This window comes from Neolamprologus brichardi, chromosome 15, assembly GCF_056152115.1.
Source record: "Neolamprologus brichardi isolate AB-2024 chromosome 15, ASM5615211v1, whole genome shotgun sequence".
Taxonomy (NCBI): Eukaryota; Metazoa; Chordata; class Actinopteri; order Cichliformes; family Cichlidae; genus Neolamprologus; species Neolamprologus brichardi.
In genome coordinates, this window is record NC_142118.1 from 6878734 (window position 1) to 6901670 (window position 22937).

The 22937-nt window shown below is 42.5% G+C and overlaps 1 protein-coding gene across 1 annotated transcript; it reads left to right on the forward strand.

Annotated features, from left to right (window-relative positions):
- Positions 1-272: 272 nt before the first annotated feature.
- Positions 273-1593, forward strand: LOC148098386 (centromere protein W-like). The gene is made up of 3 exons (XM_087851834.1): positions 273-446; positions 527-640; positions 1282-1593. The coding sequence occupies exons 1-3, from the start codon at positions 360-362 to the stop codon at positions 1306-1308; spliced, it is 228 nt and encodes a 75-aa protein (XP_087707960.1). The 5' UTR covers positions 273-359; the 3' UTR covers positions 1309-1593.
- Positions 1594-22937: the final 21344 nt, after the last annotated feature.

The window sequence follows — 22937 nt, forward strand, 5'->3', positions numbered from 1 at the left end:
GACAGGTGAACATCAAATCATAAGATTTCCTGCATGGGCATGTTACTTTTACTTTTATCTAAGTTTCAACCCTAATATTTTGTCATGTTTGCCTTAAATCTTCTACCCTTTTTATTTATTTATCTATTTATTTATGTGTTGGTATGTTAAAATACAAGGTGAGAAAGCATTTACTGCTTTGCGCAGTAATGAGTACAAAACTCTAGATGGCGCGGATGAAAAAAGCAAGGAGGCAAACGGCTTATAAGACCACGAAGAAGAATCTACACCGGAAGTCAACAAAGCGGGAGATTAGAAAACGTAAACAAACGTTTTTCGTGGGGTGTGTCTTTTTTGTTTCACAGAGAAACTTCATCGACATGTTGAACAAAGCGCCCAGACTGAAAAGTACAATTAAGACGAAGGCGAAGGGCAACATAAACGTGAGGCCGGCGTCAGAGGCGATGGTAGGCTATCGCTTTGTCCGCAGCTGACCGGTAGATGAGCGACGCTAAATAACAGCTGGTTTTTGCTCCTGTGTGCTCAGATCGAACTGCTGACACTGCTGTTCCTGAACAGCCTGGCTGAAGAGGCGAAGGCCAAAGCGTTTGAGGAGAAATCTGCGACGATCAGAGCTCAGCACGTCAGGGCAGTCTCCAAGGTCGGTTTATGTTCACAGCACTGCATTAACAACACAATCATGTAATCAACCAGTGATTAGAGATTTACTATTCATTAGTAAACCATTAGTTAATCTATTGATTCCCGATTAATCGTTTGGTTCTGTCTCTCCGTTTAACGAAACAACCTTAAAATTAGAGATCTAATTATTTTAAATATTTCCATCACTGTATATAACTGTAAAGCACTAAATGTAAAAGTAAACTACGTTTTTTTTCCCCTTTTTGGAGGGGTCTTGATTGAATAACTGATATATAAATCAGCCCTTACAGCAGAAAATACATATTATTTAATATTAAAATAAACAAACAAACATATTATTTCTCTGCACACACAATCAAATCACATGTTAGCATTTCAAAGACTTGTAAAGAATTTCTCGACGCTAGGTAGTTTCTGTTACTGTAAAATAATAACAGCTATCATCTTGTTACATTATGAAGTTTTTCTTTTAATCATTGTAATTGAAACTACATAAAACAGCCATAATTTTATTCCCTCAGTATGCTGGCACTTCTTCATATTATTAAAGATATTTTAAACATACTGTACAGAAGTTAGAAATTTCAGTGTTGTGTCAAATTGAGCTCACTCTAAAATTTTTCCGTTCTTTCTTTACAGAAAGTATTGAAAAAGGCGAGAGGATGATGAAGACGGTGAAGAGCATCATACAGATTATTTTGGAAGGCAGTAGCAATATTCTTTCATATTTTTAATGTCTTGTTTTGATCTGAAATCCCTTTTTTGAGTTTTTTTAATTGTATTTCCGTGCAAGTAAACACTGTCCTTTAATTGTTCTGTATTAAACATTCATGAATTTTACACTGCCTAATTTATGTATGACAACTTAAAATATAGAAAATAATTTTTTATTCTTATCTGAAAACATTTGGGATCAAATTCTTTTAGAAAGACCACATTGAAATGCCTGCAGGCAGTTATTTGGGCATTCATTTGGAAGCCAAATTAAATCACTCCCTACCTAAATGTAGTTAAATTTTAGTGGCCAGTGATTCATCAAACCTGCATATACATAATCACCAGTCAGTCCTGATCAGACCTGATTAAGTTTGCTGACTTGATCCCAAAATAAGGTTTTAAAAAGCTGTATGTGTGCAGATGAGCTCTCTCGAATCTCTGTTTTGTTCTCCTATCATATCCCATGATTCACAGCCTCTTCAAATTCCTCACTTCTTCACACTAAATGTATTAGTGTGATGAAGTGATATCCTGCTGGCTCCAAGTCACTACAGGGTTCCTCATAGTGAGCCAAAAGTCGTAAAAGTGCCTGATTGTTCTTTTACAGTATCTGCTAAGTTATTAATGAAAAGAGTGTCATGTTTGCTCAACCGGCACCCTGACAGCAGATGTAGCGGGGGAGGGGGTTCAAAGTCACCTACATAACAACCAAGAGTCAGGGGTGGGAATTAAGCATTTTTGAAAACATGAGTTGGAATGGGCTGATTTATACTCCAAATATGGGGCCACTTATTTTGCCTCATTTACATAAACCTCGCTTCTGTCAGTCTGCCCCAGGGCAGCTGTGGCTACAACGGTAGCTTGCCTTCACCAGTGTGTGAATGGGTGGATGACTGGGTGTGTAAAGCGCTTTGGGGTCCCTAGGGAACACTAGTAAAAGCGCTATACAAATACAGGCCATTTACCATAGTACGTCGCGAGCTCCCTCGGTGGAGTGAAACGCTGCCGTCTGCTCCTTGCTATCTAAAATATAACCGGGCACTGACGTAAACTCTTCTGTTTAATCATTTTCTGTTTGACGTTTATTCAGCTGTGTGAAGACCCCGGAGGAACCCTCCCGAGGGATTAATAAAGGTTAATTTAATCTAATTTAATCTAATAACTTTAATCTCAGCCAAACCGATTTACTCACTAACAAATAAAACACTGAAAAAGCCAAAATAACATTTTTAAGTTATCAAAGTGATGTATATATATATATATTATTAAAAAAAAAAAAAACACCCAGCACGCCCCTGCGGGCGGTTTATCCTTCAAGCTCGGGTCCTCTACCAGAGGCCTGGGAGCTTGAGGGTCCTGCGCAGTATCTTAGCTGTTCCCAGGACTGCGCTCTTCTGGACAGAGATCTCCGATGTTATTCCCGGGATCTGCTGGAGCCACTCGCCTAGCTTGGGAGTCACCGCACCTAGTGCTCCGATTACCACGGGGACCACCGATACCTTCACCCTCCACATCCTCTCGAGCTCTTCTCTGAGCCCTTGGTATTTCTCCAGCTTCTCGTGTTCCTTCTTCCTGATATTGCTGTCATTCGGAACCGCTACATCGATCACTACGGCCGTCTTCTTCTGTTTGTCTACTACCACTATGTCCGGTTGGTTAGCCACCACCATTTTGTCCGTCTGTATCTGGAAGTCCCACAGGATCTTAGCTCGGTCATTCTCCACCACCCTTGGGGGCATTTCCCATTTTGACCTCGGGACTTCCAGGTTATACTCGGCACAGATGTTCCTGTACACTATGCCGGCCACTTGGTTATGGCGTTCCATGTATGCCTTGCCTGCTAACATCTTGCACCCTGCTGTTATGTGCTGGATTGTCTCTGGGGCATCTTTACACAGCCTGCACCTGGGGTCTTGCCTGGTGTGATAGACCCCAGCCTCTATGGATCTTGTACTCAGAGCTTGTTCTTGTGCTGCCATGATTAGTGCCTCTGTGCTATCTTTCAGTCCAGCTTTGTCCAGCCACTGGTAGGATTTCTGGATATCAGCCACCTCCTCTATCTGCCGGTGGTACATACCGTGCAGGCCTATATATATATATATATATATATATATATATATATATATATATATATATATATATATTTTAACCCGAGTAGTGTCGATCGGCTCAGATATTTGAAGTTTACACAGCTACATTCTCACCTGACAATATGTTAGAAGTTTTTTTGCGACCCAGAAAGAGAAATAAGAGTAACATTAAAACTCGCTGCCGTCATTGTTGGAAACTGGAATTGGCTGGGCCGCGCAATGAATTCTGCAATATGGTTTTTCAATTTTGTTGTCCGGGTGGAAAATCGGGAAAATTTTGGGAGAATGGTGGCTCCGGGAGATTTTCGGGAGGGGCACTGAAATTCGGTATTCTCCCGGAAAAATCGGGAGGTTTGGCATGTATGGTTGTGGCAACATCACTAACCTTGTCAAACACCTCAGAGTAAATCATATCACAGAATATGACGAGCGTGTGTTGAGGTGAACTGAAGAGGAGGACAGGGACAGGTGCTGCTAGGGCGAGACAGACGTCTCTCACGGAGTCCTTTAGTGCTGCTGGCAGGCAAGGTGTTCAAATAGCGCACAACTTCAGGTTTTTTATTTCTATATGATGAACTCTGCATTATTAAGCAGTGTTGGGGAGTAACGGAATACATGTACCACCGTTACGTATTTAAAATACAAAATATGAGTAACTGTATTCTGTTACAGTTACCGTTTAAAAAGGTGGTATTTAGAATACAGTTACTTTGTTGAAATAAATGGATTACACGGCGGTACTTCCCTGTTTTGTATTGTCGCGGGTCAGGCCTGTTTGGGTTTTGTTTGACAGCTACGTTCTGTTGTTCCAGGTGGCAGCGTTACGGTTGCCATGGTTACAGGGTGACGCTGCGTGTTTCCTGGGTGAGAGAGAGGCCTTTTTGTTGTTGTTGTGCTAAGCTAATAGGCAGAATGCTACCAGTATAGCTCTAAAGAATGTAGCATCATAGGCAGTGTAGTCCGTGCTGCAGGGAGAATGGACTGCCATACACGTTATGTGTCTGTGAGCGAGGGAGGGAGAAAAAGGAAAAGTACGAGCTGTCATCAAGCAAAAACGGGAGCTGGAAGCATGTAAATATAAAAAATTAACACTGCAGCCAAGAAGAGTGCCTGACCAGCATAGTTGTAAGTAAGCTATTAAGACTCGACTGTACACTGTGTTCGTGTTTTCCTCCAAAAACAATAAGTTCCGTTGGAGCAGCCTTTCAACGCCTCTCTCTGTCTCTCGCTAGCAAAGTTGACCCAGACAACAAAGTAAAGCTAGTTTTTGGCTAGGAGCCCGACACAGAACCCACCGTATTAGTTAGAGGTCCCTTTACTACGGTTTGGAGCCGCGGACCTTCAGTAACAGTAATAAATCACAGCAATAGTACATTCATGTAGTTGTAAACACCATGATAATATATTAAGTAATCCAAAGTATTCAGAATACGTTACTCTCATTGAGTAACGTAACGGAATACGTTACAGAATACATTTTGGGGCATGTATTCTGTAATCTGTAATGGAATACATTTTAAAAGTAACCTTCCCAACACTGTTATTAAGTGATAAGAACAAGTAATCTGATGTCCTGTAATCATTATGATGCTATAATTTGAGATACAATAAATTTTGTAATTTTGGATCAGTATCGTCGACACCACCCTGAATATTACTTGGTATCGGATCGGAAAGGAAATCAGTGGTATCGCACATCACTATCACAAGGGCATTCAAGCAGCACGATTGAGTAAAACAGTCTAGGGGGAATCTTAAATGATGTAGTAAACACATATAAATACACAATAAAATAAAGTTAGCAGAACAGGTAGAGAGTTAGCAGGGTCAGTCAGTGTCAGAAGAATATCGTCTGCATAGAGCAGAATTTAATGTTGTCTATCCCCAATTTTAACTCCATGAACACTTGGATTTTGTCTAATGGCCATGGCCAAAGGCTCAATTGCCAAAGCAAATAATAATGGTGACAATGGGCTACCTTGTGCTGTACCTCAGCTCAATGTAAATGGGGAGGATAACAAGTCGTTAGTTAACACAGATGCTATTGGTGATTTGTATATAATTTTGATCCACCCCAGAAAGTTTTTTCCAAACCCAAATCTTCTCATTATTTCAAACATATATCACCAAGGAGTTGTTTAACTGCCTCAGTGACCTCGCCCCGGAAACTGGTGGGTCATCCCCAGACTCTGCTTACTCCTCGGAAGAAGTGGCAGTGGGATTAAGGAGGTCCTTGAAGTATTCCTTCCACCGCCGGACAATTTTCTCAGTCGAAGTCAGCAGCGCTCTACCAGCACTATACGCAGTGCAGGTAGAGCACCACTTTCCCCTCCTGAGAAGCAGGCCAAGGGGATATTAGAATACCCACCCCAGTCCGCCGCCTCTCACCAGGGGCAAGTCCAGACTGAGACAGTGTACAGTTTTGTACAGTTTTGTATATGTATGTGTATGTACTTGATGTCTTTTGTGCTATGTAAATAAAGATGACTTGACTTGACCCCTACGGCACCTCCTGGGTAGGCATGCAGGAGGATGGGCCCATGTCCCCTTTTCGGGCTGTGCCCTGCCGGGCCCCATGGACTAAGGCCCAGCAACCAGATGCTCGCCCTCGGGCACCCTCCCCGGGCCTGGCTTCAGGACAGGGCCCCGGTAACCCTATCCCGGGCAAGGTAAACTATTCACTCGATGTTTTCCTCATAAGAGTCTTCTGAATCGCTCTTTGTCTGGTTCCTCACCCAGGACCAATTTGCCATGGGAGACCCTACCAGGGTGCAAAAGCCCCCGGACAACATAGCCCCTGGGATCCCTGGGACACACAAACCCCTCCACCAGGATAAGGTAGCGATTCAGAGAGTAACTGTATTTTGAATACCACCCTTTTAAACAGTAACTGTAACGGAATACAGTTACACATATTTTGGAATTTAAATACGTAAAGGCGGTGCATATATTCCGTTACTTATGACTCCTGTTACCTGAGAGATTATTGTATATAGCAAAAATAATAATAGTTTACATACAACCCTAAACATGTGAAAAATAATAAACTTCACTTGAAAACTATACATTTATTCCATTACGAGCGACCTAGCCAAAGGCTGGCCATCCTGGCACAAGCTCAAGATAGGGCTCCATGTTGCTGGTGTGTGTAGAGGCCACTTGAGTGGTGCTCCATCATATTCAGTACTGGTGAAATTCTCATTGAAGTCTTGCATTACCATAGCATAGCGTAACGGTTTTGAACCACTTATTGCTATTCATTATTGCTAAAGGTTCAAAGATGTACAAGCCATCACAATCAGAAGCATATAACACACGTTTCTTTTTTTTTGGAGATTTTTATTTATCAATTTAATTTGGGCCAAATTATAAAAAGTAGTTGCCTTAAGGGCACTTTAATATTGTAGGGGATTTACCCTACAATATAAAGAGAACCCCAACAATCACATGATTCCCTATGAGCAAGCACTAGGCGACAGTGGGGAGGAAAAACTCACCTTTAACAGAAAGAAACCTCCGGCAGAACCAGGCTCATTGAGGGACAGCCATCTGCCATGACTGGTTGGGATATTTTATTTAGTGCTGTCAGCGTTAATCTTGTTAAAATGATGTTAACGCCATAACTGCAAATCTCCGCTAGCGAGCTAAAGCGATTCGGCCCATGCATGGGGCTGCACGGCGTCCAAGCGTTAGTGCAGCTAGCTTGTTAACACGTTGACGCCTTGCAGCTCAACGCACGGGGTAATCTGCGGTAGCTCGCTAGATTATCGAGATTAACGCTGACAGCACTTTTGTTCAATATGACTGTTCTTATGTCATTAAACTCTTGACAAACACACAATGCATGTCAGTCAAGATTTTAAATGTACAATTTTGTTCAACAGGATCCAATTGGTGATTTGAGTGTTCTCTAAGTTTTTTGAGCAGTGTGTTTTGTGTTTTGTTTATGTTACTATAGAAAGGTGTAAGGAGAAAAGTATTTTGTTAACGTGGCAGATGGTAGTTTGACTGGAAGCTTAAGGTTACGGAAGAATCACGGATGTACTGCAGCAAATCAATGCATACTTCCGTGAATTGTTCCTTTAAAACTTCAATGTCGATTTCTTCATTCAGAATCCACTTAGCATCCTCAGCAACTCCTTCTGCCTCTGTCTTAAAGGTATTTGATGTGTCTTCAGGTGCATCTGAAGTGGCAACCTTCTTTTTGTGAAATCGTTTTCTCACCGCTCTCTTGAACTTTTGGAAAGGTGTTTTCCCTTTTGGTTTTTCATCATGACCCTCCGAAGGCATAGATTCCAGTTCACTTCCAGCACTGACATCCTGTGAGTGGTCCTCACAGCTGTCTGTTGACAAAGAACTGTCAGTAATCGGTTGACCAGCCTTTGTGTTGTCAAGTTCGTCGTGTTCTGTTGGCAAGTCTTGAACTGTCTGATCCAATAATATCTGACTGGATGCTTTCTTTGTCATGTCAGGGGGGTTCTCTGACAGCACTGGTTGTGACAACTGCTCTTTCATATTGGCGGCAGCCTGCGTAGCCTCATCATCAGTCAATGTCGACTCAGGAGAGGCACTTGATTGACGTGCACTTTCATCGTCAGGTGCCTCTGAAGAGGTGGTTTTCTTTTTATGAAATAGTTTTTTCACTGCTCTCTTGAACTTTTGCAAACGGGTTTTCGGTTTTGGTGTTTCATCTTGACTCTCAGAATCCGACGATTGCAGCTCTCTTCCAGTGACTATTTTCTTTTTGTGAAATTGCTTTGTCACCGCTCTCTTAAACTTTTGGAAAGGTGTTTTCCCTTTTGGTTTTTCATCATGACTCTCAGAAGCCATAGATTCCAGTTCACTTCCAGCACTGACATCCTCTGAGTGGTCCTCACAGCTGTCTGTTGACAAAGAGCCATCAGTAAACGATTGACCTGCATTTGTCCTGTCAAGTTCATCGTTTTCTGTTGGAAAGTCTTGAAGTGTTTGATCCAGTATCGTCTGACTGGATGTTTTTTTTGTCATGTCAAGGGAGCTCTCTGACAACTCTTTCATAAAGGCAGCACCCTGCACAACGTCATCATTAGTCAACATTGACTCAGGAGAGGCACTTTCCTCGTCAGGCGCCTGTGAAGTGGCTGTTTTCCTTTGGTTAAATCGTTTTATCATTGCTCTTTTGAACTTTTGGACACCTATTTTTCCTTCCGGTTTTTCACCCTGACTCTCAGAATTCGTGGATTTGAGTTCACTTCCAGCAATAACAACCTCTGCATTGTCCTCCGATATCGTCTGACTGGATGTTTTCTTTGTCATTTCAAAGGGGCTCTCTGACAGTACTGGTACTGACAACTTCTCTTTCATAGTAGCAGCAGTCTGCACAACCTCATTATCAGTAAACATGTTTTGAGACATAACACTGTTCACGGTGTCTTTGCCTGAGTTGGACAGAGATTTACTGGGTGAGCTTACTTTCTTGTCTTTTACCATGTGATGTTTAACTGGTAAATTTTTCCTAGTGTTAGAGCTCACAGTGGGTGCCTTTGATGGAATAGGGGGTAGGGGCCTCTGTGGAAACATGGGCGACAAACCAGTAGGAATTACATCGGGACATTTGCTTTCTGGTCTTTTAGATCGATTCCTCCGTTGTTGTTGGTATGGGTGATTTTGGGGCAGTTTCCTGTCTGGCACCATCATAGTTTTAACGGTCACAGTGGCTGGCTTTGGTCCAGTAGGGCAGGCTGGTTTCTGTGGTAATGTAGGAAAAGAACCAGTAGGAACTGCACAGAGACTCCTGCGTCCTACTCTTTTAGATTTATTCCTCATTTCCTCTTTGTTTTGGCCAGGGTTTGGTGTGATTTTTGGCAGGCGTGTTCCTTCTTGCCTTCCCGCATTTGAGAAATGATATATCTCAAATGTGGCATAAGCCAGCCAAATCGTCGATGTTTTACTGCTTTCACTAAATGCATTGGATTTTTCTGTCATGTTTTGGTTGGGTGTTTTTCTTTTGTTTGTTTTTTTAAGTGGTTATTCTCTTGTGCTAAATGTTGCTTTAGTACAGATGTTCTGTGTAAAACAAAGTAATATATGTGTATAATTAAGGACCTCTATAAGGTTTGTCTTGTATTTAAGCCTTTTCGCATTCTATGATCAAAGCCGCATGCACTGTGATGTCATTAGGCATGTTCCTTTTATCTTATCCTTCAACATTCTATGCTAAAAACCACATGCACCGTGATGTCATGAGGCAGGTTCCTTTGATCTTCTATCATTCCATTCACATAGTTAAATAACACTTTAACTTGTTTATACTAAATTGTCAAAATAGTTTATTTAAGTTCAATTCAATTATCTTACCTGGTATTGTTCTTTAGATACATTATGATCAAAATCTGCTTTTATGATTTAAATAGATTTTTTTAAATAAAAATAATTTTTTACATATTAGTGATATTATCTGCATTATATTTGTGTGCATTTAAATCAATGTGGGTGCAAGTCTTGGGCATTCGCTTTCTTTTAGTTTACTGCAAATTTATATAATGTCCAGCATTGTGCATATGCATATGTATTGGCCAGATGAAGCCTATTCCAAATCTATTAGTTTAGAAACTCTATCCCACTTTGCCTATCCGGCAATAATAACAAATTAAATCATAGATAAGAAATGTTATTGTCCATATCCTCCTGACTGTTTTTTTTAATCCTGACTCCACTAATGTAAATTACTCCTTTTTATTGTAACAGTTTAATTGGGATTCCCAATCATTTAGGTGACAAATACTAGAAGGGTAATTCATGTCAAATTATTTTCATATTCAGTTCACATTTATTTGTAAGCTGATATAGAGACAAGTTGAAGTTGTTATTAAAATGCATCTATAATTCATCCTTGCCATTAGGGCTGGGCTATATCATACCATTCACGGTAATAATGGTGTAATTTTGGGCAACGATAGGAAAATGACATATCGCGATAGAATATGGGTAAAACGCGCATGCGCAGTGCCTATGTTAACATACACACATGGCGGCGACGCAGAATGAGAAGAGCGAAAGTGGATCGTTAAATGAAACGGATGAACCAGAATTGGTTAGTAAAAATGCTGCAACTTCAGTGGTGTGGGACTGGTTTAGCTTTCGTCCGTCAGATACACAACAAAGCACTACTTTGGTAGAGCATCCTAGCGGGCCATCGTTATTACCGTGTTGTTTGGAAAATACGGCACACTTAAAATCAATCCTTTGATTTTTCTGAAAATCGACAGTGCCCCTTATAATCCCGTGTGCCTTATGTATGAATTCTGGTGTTTACTGACCTCAAAACGATTTTATGTGCTACTTGGCGCTTGAAAATCTGTCAAATGTTTTAGTGCGACTTTGCTAAGCTACGAAGCTGCACTGCTTGATGGATTGTCGGAGCATTACGGCTATCGTAGGCAGGCGCCTCGCGGAGTGATACGTACTGTGCTTCAACATAATATTACCGTATTGTGTGTGTATAACTTCTTTTTAAGTTTTGTGGATATTATACATGGTTATGCTGAGGATATGTTGGCCAATTTCCACTGGAAATGCCTTTTGGTTAAACTGTCAGCAAGGAATTTGCATTTCCACTGTTACATTTTTATATAACTTTAATGCACATAAAAACAGCTGCTTGTTTAAGTGAAAATACATTGATGGTTTCTTTTTCTTTTTTTTTCAAATGTATATCGTGATAAAAATTTTTGGTCGTATCACCCTGCTCTAACTTTAACTCCCAAATATACAAAACCTGATGGTGCCCAGTGAAAGGGTTTTACATATAAAGGTTCAATGGCCCCTCCACTACACATAGTCATTATAACAGATTTATCGAAATTTACCTTGTATCCAGATATAAGACGAAAGTCCTTGATACACCTAGTAAGAACAGGTATAGAGTTAGCAGGGTCAGTCAGTGTCAGAAGAATATCGTCTGCATAGAGCAGAATTTTATGTTGTCTATCCCCAATTTTAACTCCATGAACACTTGGATTTTGTCTAATGGCCATGGCCAAAGGCTCAATTGCCAAAGCAAATAATAATGGTGAAAATGGGCTACCTTGTGCTGTACCTCTGCTCAATGTAATTGGGGGGGATAACAAGCCGTTAGTTAACACAGATGCTATTGGTGATTTGTATATAATTTTGATCCACCCCAGAAAGTTTTTTCCAAACCCAAATCTTCTCATTATTTCAAACATATATCACAGACGTGTCAGTGGGATTAAGGAGGTCCTCAAAGTATTCCTTCCACCGCCGGACAATTTTCTCAGTCGAAGTCAGCAGCGCTCCACCAGCACTATACACAGTGCAGGTAGAGCACCACTTTCCCCTCCTGAGAAGCAGGCCAAGGGGATATTAGAATACCCACCCCAGTCCGCCGCCTCTCACCAGGGGCAAGTCCAGACTGAGGCAGAGTCCAGCCCCTTTCCAGGAGACTGGTTCCAGAGCCCAAGCCATGCGTAGAGGTGAGCCCGACTATATCTAGCCATACCTCTCAACCTCATGCACTAACTAGAGGTGGGAATCACTATACATCCCACGATACGATATTATCACAATACTTAACGCACGATACGATATTATTGCAATTTTTTAAAAATATTTTGTGATATTCAGATTCTGTACATAAAGGTAAACTTTATCAATATTCATTTTATCTAATAACAAAGTCTCACATGTCAGTCAGTTTTATTGTTGACAAACTGAACGGTTTGTATTACAGTCTAGTCCAACTTACCATCTGGTACAATTATAGCTATTGTGAACTATGCAATTTGTGAAAACTATGCAGCCCCTTCAGCAACTGAAGAATTTGAAAGTAAATTAAAACAAAATATAATTTTACATTAAATAAAAAAGTTTTAAACTTAATTAAAATAAAACATGTCTTAAATTAAAATAAGTAAACTGTTATGTTTATTGCTGCCATAAAAAATTTAAACACATTTGGACAGTGAAGGAATGTCAGGATTCTTGCTCAGAAAAAGGAGCTGATCAATGTGCTCTGAAGTCAGAGTCCACAAAAACTTTTTTTGTAACAAAATATCGATTTCTGCTGTCCCTGTATCGATACATTATTAGCAAACAAAATATCACGATACTACACAGTATCGATTTTACCCCCCACCCCTAGCACTAACTCAGGCTCCTTCCCCACCAAAGAGGTGGCATTCCATGTCCCAATTACCAGTTTTGGTAGCTGGGGATCAGTCTACCAGGGCCTCCTCTCCTGGCCACCGTCCGGCACACAATACACCCGACCCCTACGGCACCTCCTGCGGGTGGTGGGCATGCAGGAGGATGGGCCCATGTCCCCTTTTCGGGCTGTACCCGGCCAGGCCCCATGGACTAAGGCCCAGCAACCAGACGCTCGCCCTCGGGCACCCTGGCTCCAGGGCAGGGTCCCGGTAACCCTATCCCGGGCAAGATAAACTGTTCACTCGATGTTTTCCTCATAAGAGTCTTCTGAATCGCTCTTTGTCTGGTTAACCGATACCATGAACCGATACTAACTTATTTCATTAATCAGAGGGTGGCATGTCATTTCTGTTGTAGTTTTTTAGATTGGCCACTAGGGGGACATCCTGCACTAAACAGGCACAGGGTTAGGCGAGTGAGACTGGCGGCTCCAGATAAAAAAGAGAAACTGGAGGCTGCTGTAGCTAGGCTAAGCAAAATGTCAGCAGTGTGGACCGGAACAGCCAACTTTAACTCAGGTTTTAGAAAAGCGATGAAAAATGTCAAGAGAAAATCCACGGGCAGTTTATATAACAGAGGCTCTGACTCATTTTATCGCTCTGGATGACCAGCCACTGCCGGCCGTGGAAAACATAGGATTGCACCGTCTTCTCAGCATACTCGAGCCGCAATATGAAATTCCCAACCGGCCATACATCAGGGAGATAATGGTGCCAAAACTTTCTGAAGAGGTAAAGACAAGCAGTGTGTGCGCGATGTCAGTCCTTGGTTTAACGGCGCAGTGTACTGATGATCCACGGGCAGATGAGGAGTTCGTCAATGCCAAATACTTTCGTTGTTTTGTTTGTTTGCTTACAATATGGACACTCTGCAATAATTTAAAAGTTTATTTTATTCTCAAACCTAATTTGTATTTATTTTATTCCAAACAGAAGTGTTTATTTATTATTCTGAAAGCTCGAGACAGTGCCAATAGTTCAGTGATATTTTGTTAAATGTGGACACTCTGCAATAATTTAACAGAAGTGCTTATTTTTCACTTGAAATTTTTTTGTGGTCATTTTCATTAAGATTTTATTTTTTATCGGCAGAGAATAAAATAAAACCTGTCTTCCAATTCATTGCATTTGTGTGTGTGTGTGTGTGTGTGGTAGAAGTATCGGTTTTTGTACTCTGTATCGGCAAGTACTCAGATCCAAGTATCGGTATCGTATCGGTTTGTAAAAATTTGTATCGTTGCATCCCTAATTCCGTTACTTATGACTCCTGTTACCTGAGAGATTATTGTATATAGCAAAAATAATAGTTTACATACAACCCTAAACATGTGAAAAATAATAAACTTCACTTGAAAACTATACATTTATTCCATTACGAGCGACCTAGCCATAGGCTGGCCATCCTGGCACAAGCTCAAGATAGGGCTCCATGTTGCTGGTGTGTGTAGAGGCCACTTAAGTGGTGCCCCACCATATTCAGTACTGGTGAAATTCTCATTGAGGTCTTGCATTACTATAGCATAGCGTAACGGTTTTGAACCACTTATTGCTATTCATTATTGCTAAAGGTTCAAAGATGTACAAGCCATCACAATCAGAAGCATATAACACACGTTTCTTTTTTTTGGATTTTTTTATTTATCAATTTAATTTGGGCCAAATTATAAAAAGTAGTTGCCTTAAGGGCACTTTAATATTGTAGGGGGTTTACCCTACAATATAAAGAGAACCCCAACAATCACATGATTCCCTATGAGCAAGCACTAGGCAACAGTGGGGAGGAAAAACTCACTTTTAACAGAAAGAAACCTCCGGCAGAACCAGGCTCATTGAGGGACAGCCATCTGCCATGACTGGTTGGGGTATTTTATTTAGTGCTGTCAGCGTTAATCTTGTTAAAATGATGTAAACACCATAACCGCAAATCTCCGCTAGCGAGCTAAGGCGATTCGGCCCATGCATGGGGCTGCACGGCGTCCAAGCGTTAGTGTGGCTAGCTTGTTAACGCGTTGACGCCTTGCAGCTCAACGCATGGGGCAATCCGCGGTAGCTCGCTAGATTAACAAGATTAATGCTGACAGCACTTTTGTTACATATGACTGTTCTTATGCCATTAAACTCTTGACAAACACACAATGCATGTCAGTCAAGATTTTAAATGTACAATTTTGTTCAACAGGATCCAATTGGTGATTTGAGTGTTCTCTAAGTTTTTTGAGCAGTGTGTTTTGTGTTTTTTTTATGTTACTATAGAAAGGTGTAAGGAGAAAAGTATTTTGTTAACGTGGCAGATGGTAGTTTGACTGCAACTTTAAGGTTACGGAAGAATCACGGATGTACTGCAGCACATCAATGCATACTTCCGTGAATTGTTTCTTTAAAACTTCAATGTCGATTTCTTCATTCAGAATCCACTTAGCATCCTCAGCAACTCCTTCTGCCTCTGTCTTAAAGGTATTTGATGTGTCTTCAGGTGCATCTGAAGTGGCTACCTTCTTTTTGTGAAATCGTTTTGTCACCGTTCTCTTGAACTTTTGCAAACGGGTTTTCGGTTTTGGTGTTTCATCTTGACTCTCAGAATCCGACGATTGCAGCTGTCTTCCAGTGACTATTTTCTTTTTGTGAAATCGATTTGTCACCGCTCTCTTAAACTTTTGAAAAGGTGTTTTCCCTTTTGGTTTTTCATCATGACTCTCAGAAGCCATAGATTCCAGTTCACTTCCAGCACTGACATCCTCTGAGTGGTCCTCACAGCTGTCTGTTGACAAAGAACTGTCAGTGATCGGTTGACCAGCCTTTGTGTTGTCAAGTTCGTCATGTTCTGTTGGCAAGTCTTGAACTGTCTGATCCGATAATGTCTGACTGGATGTTTTCGTTGTCATGTCAGGGGGGTTCTCTGACAGCACTGGTTGTGACAACTGCGCTTTCATATTGGCGGCATCCTGCGTAGCCTCATCATCAGTAAACGTCGACTCAGGAGATGCACTTGATTGACGTGCACTTTCATTATCAGGTGCCTCTGAAGAGGTGGTTTTCTTTTTGTGAAATAGTTTTTTCACTGCTCTCTTGAACTTTTGTAAACGGGTTTTCGGTTTTGGTGTTTCATCTTCACTCTCAGAAGCCATAGATTCCAGTTTACTTCCAGCGCTGACATCCTCAGAGTGGTCCTCACAGCTGTCTGTTGACAAAGAACTGTCAGTAATCGGTTGACAAGCCTTTGTGTTGTCAAGTTCATCGTGTTCTGTTGGCAAGTGCTGAACTGTCTGATCCGATAATGTCTGCCTGGATGCTTTCTTTGTCATGTCAGGGGGGTTCTCTGGCAGCACTGGTTGTGACAACTGCTCTTTCATATTGGCGGAATCCTGTGTAGCCTCATCATCAGTCAACGTCGACTCAGGAGAGGCACTTGATTGACGTGCACTTTCATCGTCAGGTGCCTCTGAAGTGGTGGTTTTCTTTTTGTGAAATAGTTTTTTCACTGCTCTCTTGAACTTTTGCGAAAGTTTTTTCCCATTTGGTTTTTCATCTTCACTCTCAGAAGCCATAGATTCCAGTTTATGTCCAGCACTGACATCCTCAGAGTGGTCCTCACAGCTGTCTGTTGACAAAGAACTGTCAGTGATCGGTTGACCAGCCTTTGTGTTGTCAAGTTCGTCATGTTCTGTTGGCAAGTCTTGAACTGTCTGATCCGATAATGTCTGCCTGGATGCTTTCTTTGTCATGTCAGGGGGGTTCTCTGGCAGCACTGGTTGTGACAACTGCTCTTTCATATTGGCGGAATCCTGTGTAGCCTCATCATCAGTCAACGTCGACTCAGGAGAGGCACTTGATTGACGTGCACTTTCATCGTCAGGTGCCTCTGAAGTGGTGGTTTTCTTTTTGTGAAATAGTTTTTTCACTCCCCTCTTGAACTTTTGCGAAAGTTTTTTCCCATTTGGTTTTTCATCTTCACTCTCAGAAGCCATAGATTCCAGTTTATGTCCAGCACTGACATCCTCAGAGTGGTCCTCACAGCTGTCTGTTGACAAAGAACTGTCAGTGATCGGTTGACCAGCCTTTGTGTTGTCAAGTTCGTCATGTTCTGTTGGCAAGTCTTGAACTGTCTGATCCGATAATGTCTGACTGGATGTTTTCGTTGTCATGTCAGGGGGGTTCTCTGACAGCACTGGTTGTGACAACTGCGCTTTCATATTGGCGGCATCCTGCGTAGCCTCATCATCAGTCAACGTCGACTCAGGAGAGGCACTTGATTGACGTGCACTTTCATCGTCAGGTGCCTCTGAACAGGTGGTTTTCTTTTTGTGAAATAGCTTTTTCACTGCTCTCTTTAATTTTTGTAAACGGGTTTTCGGTTTTGGTGTTTCATCTTCACTCTCAGAAGCCATAGATTCCAGTTTACTTCCAGCGCTGACATCCTCAGAGTGGTCCTCACAGCTGTCTGTTGACAAAGAACTGTCAGTAATCGGTTGACAAGCCTTTGTGTTGTCAAGTTCATCATGTTCTATTGGCAAATCCTGAACTGTCTGATCCGATAATTTCTGCCTGGATGCTTTCTTTGTCATGTCAGGGGGGTTCTCTGGCAGCACTGGTTGTGACAACTGCTCTTTCATATTGGGAGCATCCTGTGTAGCCTCATCATCAGTCAACGTCGACTCAGGAGAGGCACTTGATTGACGTGCACTTTCATCGTCAAGTGCCTCTGAAGTGGTGGTTTTCTTTTTGTGAAATGGTTTTTTCACTGCTCTCTTGAACTTTTGCGAAAGTTTTTTCCTTTTTGGTTTTTCATCTTCACTCTCAGAAGCCATAGATTCCAGTTTACGTCCAGCACTGACATCCTCAGAGTGGTCCTCACAGCTGTCTGTTGACAAATAACTGTCAGTGATCGGTTGACAAGCCTTTGTGTTGTCAAGTTCGTCATGTTCTGTTGGCAAGTCCTGAACTGTCTGATCCGATAATGTCTGACTGGATGCTTTCGTTGTCATGTCAGGGGGGTTCTCTGGCAGCACTGGTTGTGACAACTGCTCTTTCATATTGGCAGCATCCTGCATAGCCTCATCATCAGTCAATGTCGACTCCGGAGAGGCACTTGATTGACGTGCACTTTCATCGTCAGGTGCCTCTGAAGTGGTGGTTTTCTTTTTGTAAAATAGTTTTTTCACTGCTCTCTTGAACTTTTGTAAACGGGTTTTCGGTTTTGGTGTTTCATCTTCACTCTCAGAAGCCATAGATTCCAGTTTACTTCCAGCGCTGACATCCTCAGAGTGGTCCTCACAGCTGTCTGTTGACAAAGAACTGTCAGTAATCGGTTGACAAGCCTTTGTGTTGTCAAGTTCATCGTGTTCTGTTGGCAAGTCCTGAATTGTCTGATCCGATAATGATTGCCTGGATGCTTTCTTTGTCATGTCAGGGGGGTTCTCTGGCAGCACTGGTTGTGACAACTGCTCTTTCATATTGGCGGCATCCTGCGTAGCCTCATCATCAGTGAATGTCGACTCAGGAGAGGCACTTGATTGACGTGCACTTTCATCGTCAGTTGCCTCTGGAGTGGTGGTTTTCTTTTTGTGAAATAGTTTTTTCACTCCCCACTTGAACTTTTGTGAACGGGTTTTCGGTTTTGGTTTTTCATCTTCACTCTCAGAAGCCATAGATTCCAGTTTACTTCCAGCACTGACATCCTCTGAGTGGTCCTCACAGCTGTCTGTTGACAAAGAACTGTCAGTAATCGGTTGACAAGCCTTTGTGTTGTCAAGTTCGTCATGTTTGGTTGGCAAGTGCTGAACTGTCTGATCCGATAATGTCTGCCTGGATGCTTTCTTTGTCATGTCAGGGGGGTTCTCTGGCAGCACTGGTTGTGACAACTGCTCTTTCATATTGGCGGAATCCTGTGTAGCCTCATCATCAGTCAACGTCGACTCAGGAGAGGCACTTGATTGACGTGCACTTTCATCATCAGGTGCCTCTGAAGTGGTGGTTTTCTTTTTGTGAAATAGTTTTTTCAGTGCTCTCTTGAACTTTTGCGAAAGTTTTTTCCCATTTGGTTTTTCATCTTCACTCTCAGAAGCCATAGATTCCAGTTTACGTCCAGCACTGACATCCTCAGAGTGGTCCTCACAGCTGTCTGTTGACAAAGAACTGTCAGTGATCGGTTGACCAGCCTTTGTGTTGTCAAGTTCGTCATGTTCTGTTGGCAAGTCTTGAACTGTCTGATCCGATAATGTCTGACTGGATGTTTTCGTTGTCATGTCAGGGGGGTTCTCTGACAGCACTGGTTGTGACAACTGCGCTTTCATATTGGCGGCATCCTGCGTAGCCTCATCATCAGTCAACGTCGACTCAGGAGAGGCACTTGATTGACGTTCACTTTCATCGTCAGGTGCCTCTGAACAGGTGGTTTTCTTTTTGTGAAATAGCTTTTTCACTGCTCTCTTTAATTTTTGTAAACGGGTTTTCGGTTTTGGTGTTTCATCTTCACTCTCAGAAGCCATAGATTCCAGTTTACTTCCAGCGCTGACATCCTCAGAGTGGTCCTCACAGCTGTCTGTTGACAAAGAACTGTCAGTAATCGGTTGACAAGCCTTTGTGTTGTCAAGTTCGTCATGTTCTGTTGGCAAGTCTTGAACTGTCTGATCCGATAATGTCTGACTGGATGTTTTCGTTGTCATGTCAGGGGGGTTCTCTGACAGCACTGGTTGTGACAACTGCGCTTTCATATTGGCAGCATCCTGCGTAGCCTCATCATCAGTCAACGTCGACTCAGGAGAGGCACTTGATTGACGTGCACTTTCATCGTCAGGTGCCTCTGAACAGGTGGTTTTCTTTTTGTGAAATAGCTTTTTCACTGCTCTCTTTAATTTTTGTAAACGGGTTTTCGGTTTTGGTGTTTCATCTTCACTCTCAGAAGCCATAGATTCCAGTTTACTTCCAGCGCTGACATCCTCAGAGTGGTCCTCACAGCTGTCTGTTGACAAAGAACTGTCAGTAATCGGTTGACAAGCCTTTGTGTTGTCAAGTTCGTCGTGTTCTGTTGGCAAGTCCTGAATTATCTGATCCGATAATGTCTGCCTGGATGCTTTCTTTGTCATGTTAGGGGGGTTCTCTGGCAACACTGGTTGTGACAACTGCTCTTTCATATTGGCGGCATCCTGCGTAGCCTCATCATCAGTCAATGTCGACTCAGGAGAGGCACTTGATTGACGTGCACTTTCATCGTCAGGTGCCTCTGAAGTGGTGGTTTTCTTTTTGTGAAATAGTTTTTTCACTCCCCTCTTGAACTTTTGTAAACGGGTTTTCGGTTTTGGTGTTTCATCTTGACTCTTAGAATCCATAGATTCCAGTTTACTTCCAGCGCTGACATCTTCAGAGTGGTCCTCACAGCTGTCTGTTGACAAAGAACTGTCAGTAATCGGTTGACAAGCCTTTGTGTTGTCAAGTTCGTCGTGTTCTGTTGGCAAGTCCTGAATTATCTGATCCGATAATGTCTGCCTGGATGCTTTCTTTGTCATGTCAGGGGGGTTCTCTGGCAGCACTGGTTGTGACAACTGCTCTTTCATATTGGCGGCATCCTGTGTAGCCTCATCATCAGTCAACGTCGACTCAGGAGAGGCATTTGATTGACGTGCACTTTCATCGTCAGTTGCCTCTGAACAGGTGGTTTTCTTTTTGTGAAATAGCTTTTTCACTGCTCTCTTGAACTTTTGCGAAAGTTTTTTCCCATTTGGTTTTTCATCTTGACTCTCAGAAGCCATAGATTCCAGTTTACTTCCATCACTGACATCCTCAGAGTGGTCCTCACAGCTGTCTGTTGACAAGGAACTGTCAGTAATCGGTTGACAAGCCTTTGTGTTGTCAAGTTCCTCGTGTTCTGTTGGCAAGTCCTGAACTGTCTGATCCGATAATGTCAGCCTGGATGCTTTCTTTGTCATGTCAGGGGGGTTCTCTGGCAGCACTGGTACTGACAACTGCACTTTCATATTGGCGGCATCCTGCGTAGCCTCATCATCAGTCAATGTCGACTCAGGAGAGGCACTTGATTGACGTGCACTTTCATCGTCAGTTGCCTCTGAAGTGGTGGTTTTCTTTTTGTGAAATAGTTTTTTCACTCCCCTCTTGAACTTTTGTAAACGGGTTTTCGGTTTTGGTGTTTCATCTTGACTCTCAGAAGCCATAGATTCCAGTTTACTTCCAGCACTGACATCCTCAGAGTGGTCCTCACAGCTGTCTGTTGACAAAGAACTGTCAGTAATCGGTTGACAAGCCTTTGTGTTGTCAAGTTCGTCATGTTCTGTTGGCAAGTCTTGAACTGTCTGATCCGATAATGTCTGACTGGATGTTTTCGTTGTCATGTCAGGGGGGTTCTCTGACAGCACTGGTTGTGACAACTGCTCTTTCATATTGGCGGCATCCTGCGTAGCCTCATCATCAGTCAACGTCGACTCAGGAGAGGCACTTGATTGACGTGCACTTTCATCGTCAAGTGCCTCTGAAGTGGTGGTTTTCTTTTTGTGAAATGGTTTTTTCACTGCTCTCTTGAACTTTTGCGAAAGTTTTTTCCCTTTTGGTTTTTCACCTTCACTCTCAGAAGCCATAGATTCCAGTTTACGTCCAGCACTGACATCCTCAGAGTGGTCCTCACAGCTGTCTGTTGACAAAGAACTGTCAGTGATCGGTTGACAAGCCTTTGTGTTGTCAAGTTCGTCATGTTCTGTTGGCAAGTCCTGAACTGTCTGATCCGATAATGTCTGACTGGATGCTTTCGTTGTCATGTCAGGGGGGTTCTCTGGCAGCACTGGTTGTGACAACTGCTCTTTCATATTGGCAGCATCCTGCATAGCCTCATCATCAGTCAATGTCGACTCCGGAGAGGCACTTGATTGACGTGCACTTTCATCGTCAGGTGCCTCTGAAGTGGTGGTTTTCTTTTTGTGAAATAGTTTTTTCACTGCTTTCTTGAACTTTTGCGGACGTGTTCTCCCTTTTGGTTTTTCATCATGACTCTCAGAAGCCATAGATTCCAGTTTACTTCCAGCACTGACATCCTCAGAGTGGTCCTCACAGCTGTCTGTTAACAAAGAACTGTCAGTAATCGGTTGACAAGCCTTTATGTTGTCAAGTTCATCGTTTTCTGTTGGCAAGTCCTGAACTGTCTGATCCGATAATGTCTGCCTGGATGCTTTCTTTGTCATGTCAGGGGGGTTCTCTGGCAGCACTGGTTGTGACAACTGCTCTTTCATATTGGCAGGATCCTGCGTAGCCTCATCATCAGTCAATGTCGACTCAGGAGAGGCACTTGATTGACGTTCACTTTCATCGTCAGGTGCCTCTGAAGTGGTGGTTTTCTTTTTGTGAAATAGTTTTTTCACTACTTTCTCTAACTTTTCCGGACGTGTTCTTCCTTTTGGTTTTTCATCTTGACTCTCAGAAGCCATAGATTCCAGTTTACGTCCAGCACTGACATCCTCAGAGTGGTCCTCACAGCTGTCTGTTGACAAAGAACTGTCAGTAATCGGTTGACAAGCCTTTCTGTTGTCAAGTTCGTCGTGTTCTGTTGACAAGTCCTGAACTGTCTGATCCGATAATGTCTGACTGGATGCTTTTTTTGTCATGTCAGGGGGGTTCTCTGGCAGCACTGGTTGTGACAACTGCTCTTTCATATCGGCAGGATCCTGCGTAGCCTCATCATCAGTCAATGTCGACTCAGGAGAGGCACTTGATTGACGTGCACTTTCATCGTCAGGTGCCTCTGAAGTGGTGGTTTTCTTTTTGTGAAATCGTTTTTTCACTGCTTTCTTGAACTTCTGCGAACGTCTTCTCCCTTTTGGTTTTTCATCATGACTCTCAGAAGCCATAGATTCCAGTTTACGTCCAGCACTGACATCCTCAGAGTGGTCCTCACAGCTGTCTGTTGACAAAGAACTGTCAGTAATCGGTTGACAAGCCTTTCTGTTGTCAAGTTCGTCGTGTTCTGTTGACAAGTCCTGAACTGTCTGATCCGATAATGTCTGCCTGGATGCTTTCTTTGTCATGTCAGGGGGGTTCTCTGGAAGCACTGGTTGTGACAACTGCTCTTTCATATTGGCGGCATCCTGCGTAGCCTCATCATCAGTCAATGTCGACTCAGGAGAGGCACTTGATTGACGTGCACTTTCATCGTCAGTTGCCTCTGAAGTGGTGGTTTTCTTTTTTTGAAATAGTTTTTTCACTCCCCTCTTGAACTCTTGCGGATGTGTTCTCCCTTTTGATTTTTCATCTTGACTCTCAGAAGCAATAGATTCCAGTTTACTTC

What these genes read in the sequence shown, in the direction of transcription:
- LOC148098386 (XM_087851834.1), top strand. Translation starts at nt 360, where the DNA reads ATGTTGAACAAAGCGCCCAGACTGAAAAGTACAATTAAGACGAAGGCG. An exon ending in GGCCGGCGTCAGAGGCGATG is followed by an intron (nt 447 to 526) that starts GTAGGCTATCGC and finishes CTGTGTGCTCAG; the next exon opens with ATCGAACTGCTGACACTGCT. An exon ending in ACGTCAGGGCAGTCTCCAAG is followed by an intron (nt 641 to 1,281) that starts GTCGGTTTATGT and finishes CTTTCTTTACAG; the next exon opens with AAAGTATTGAAAAAGGCGAG.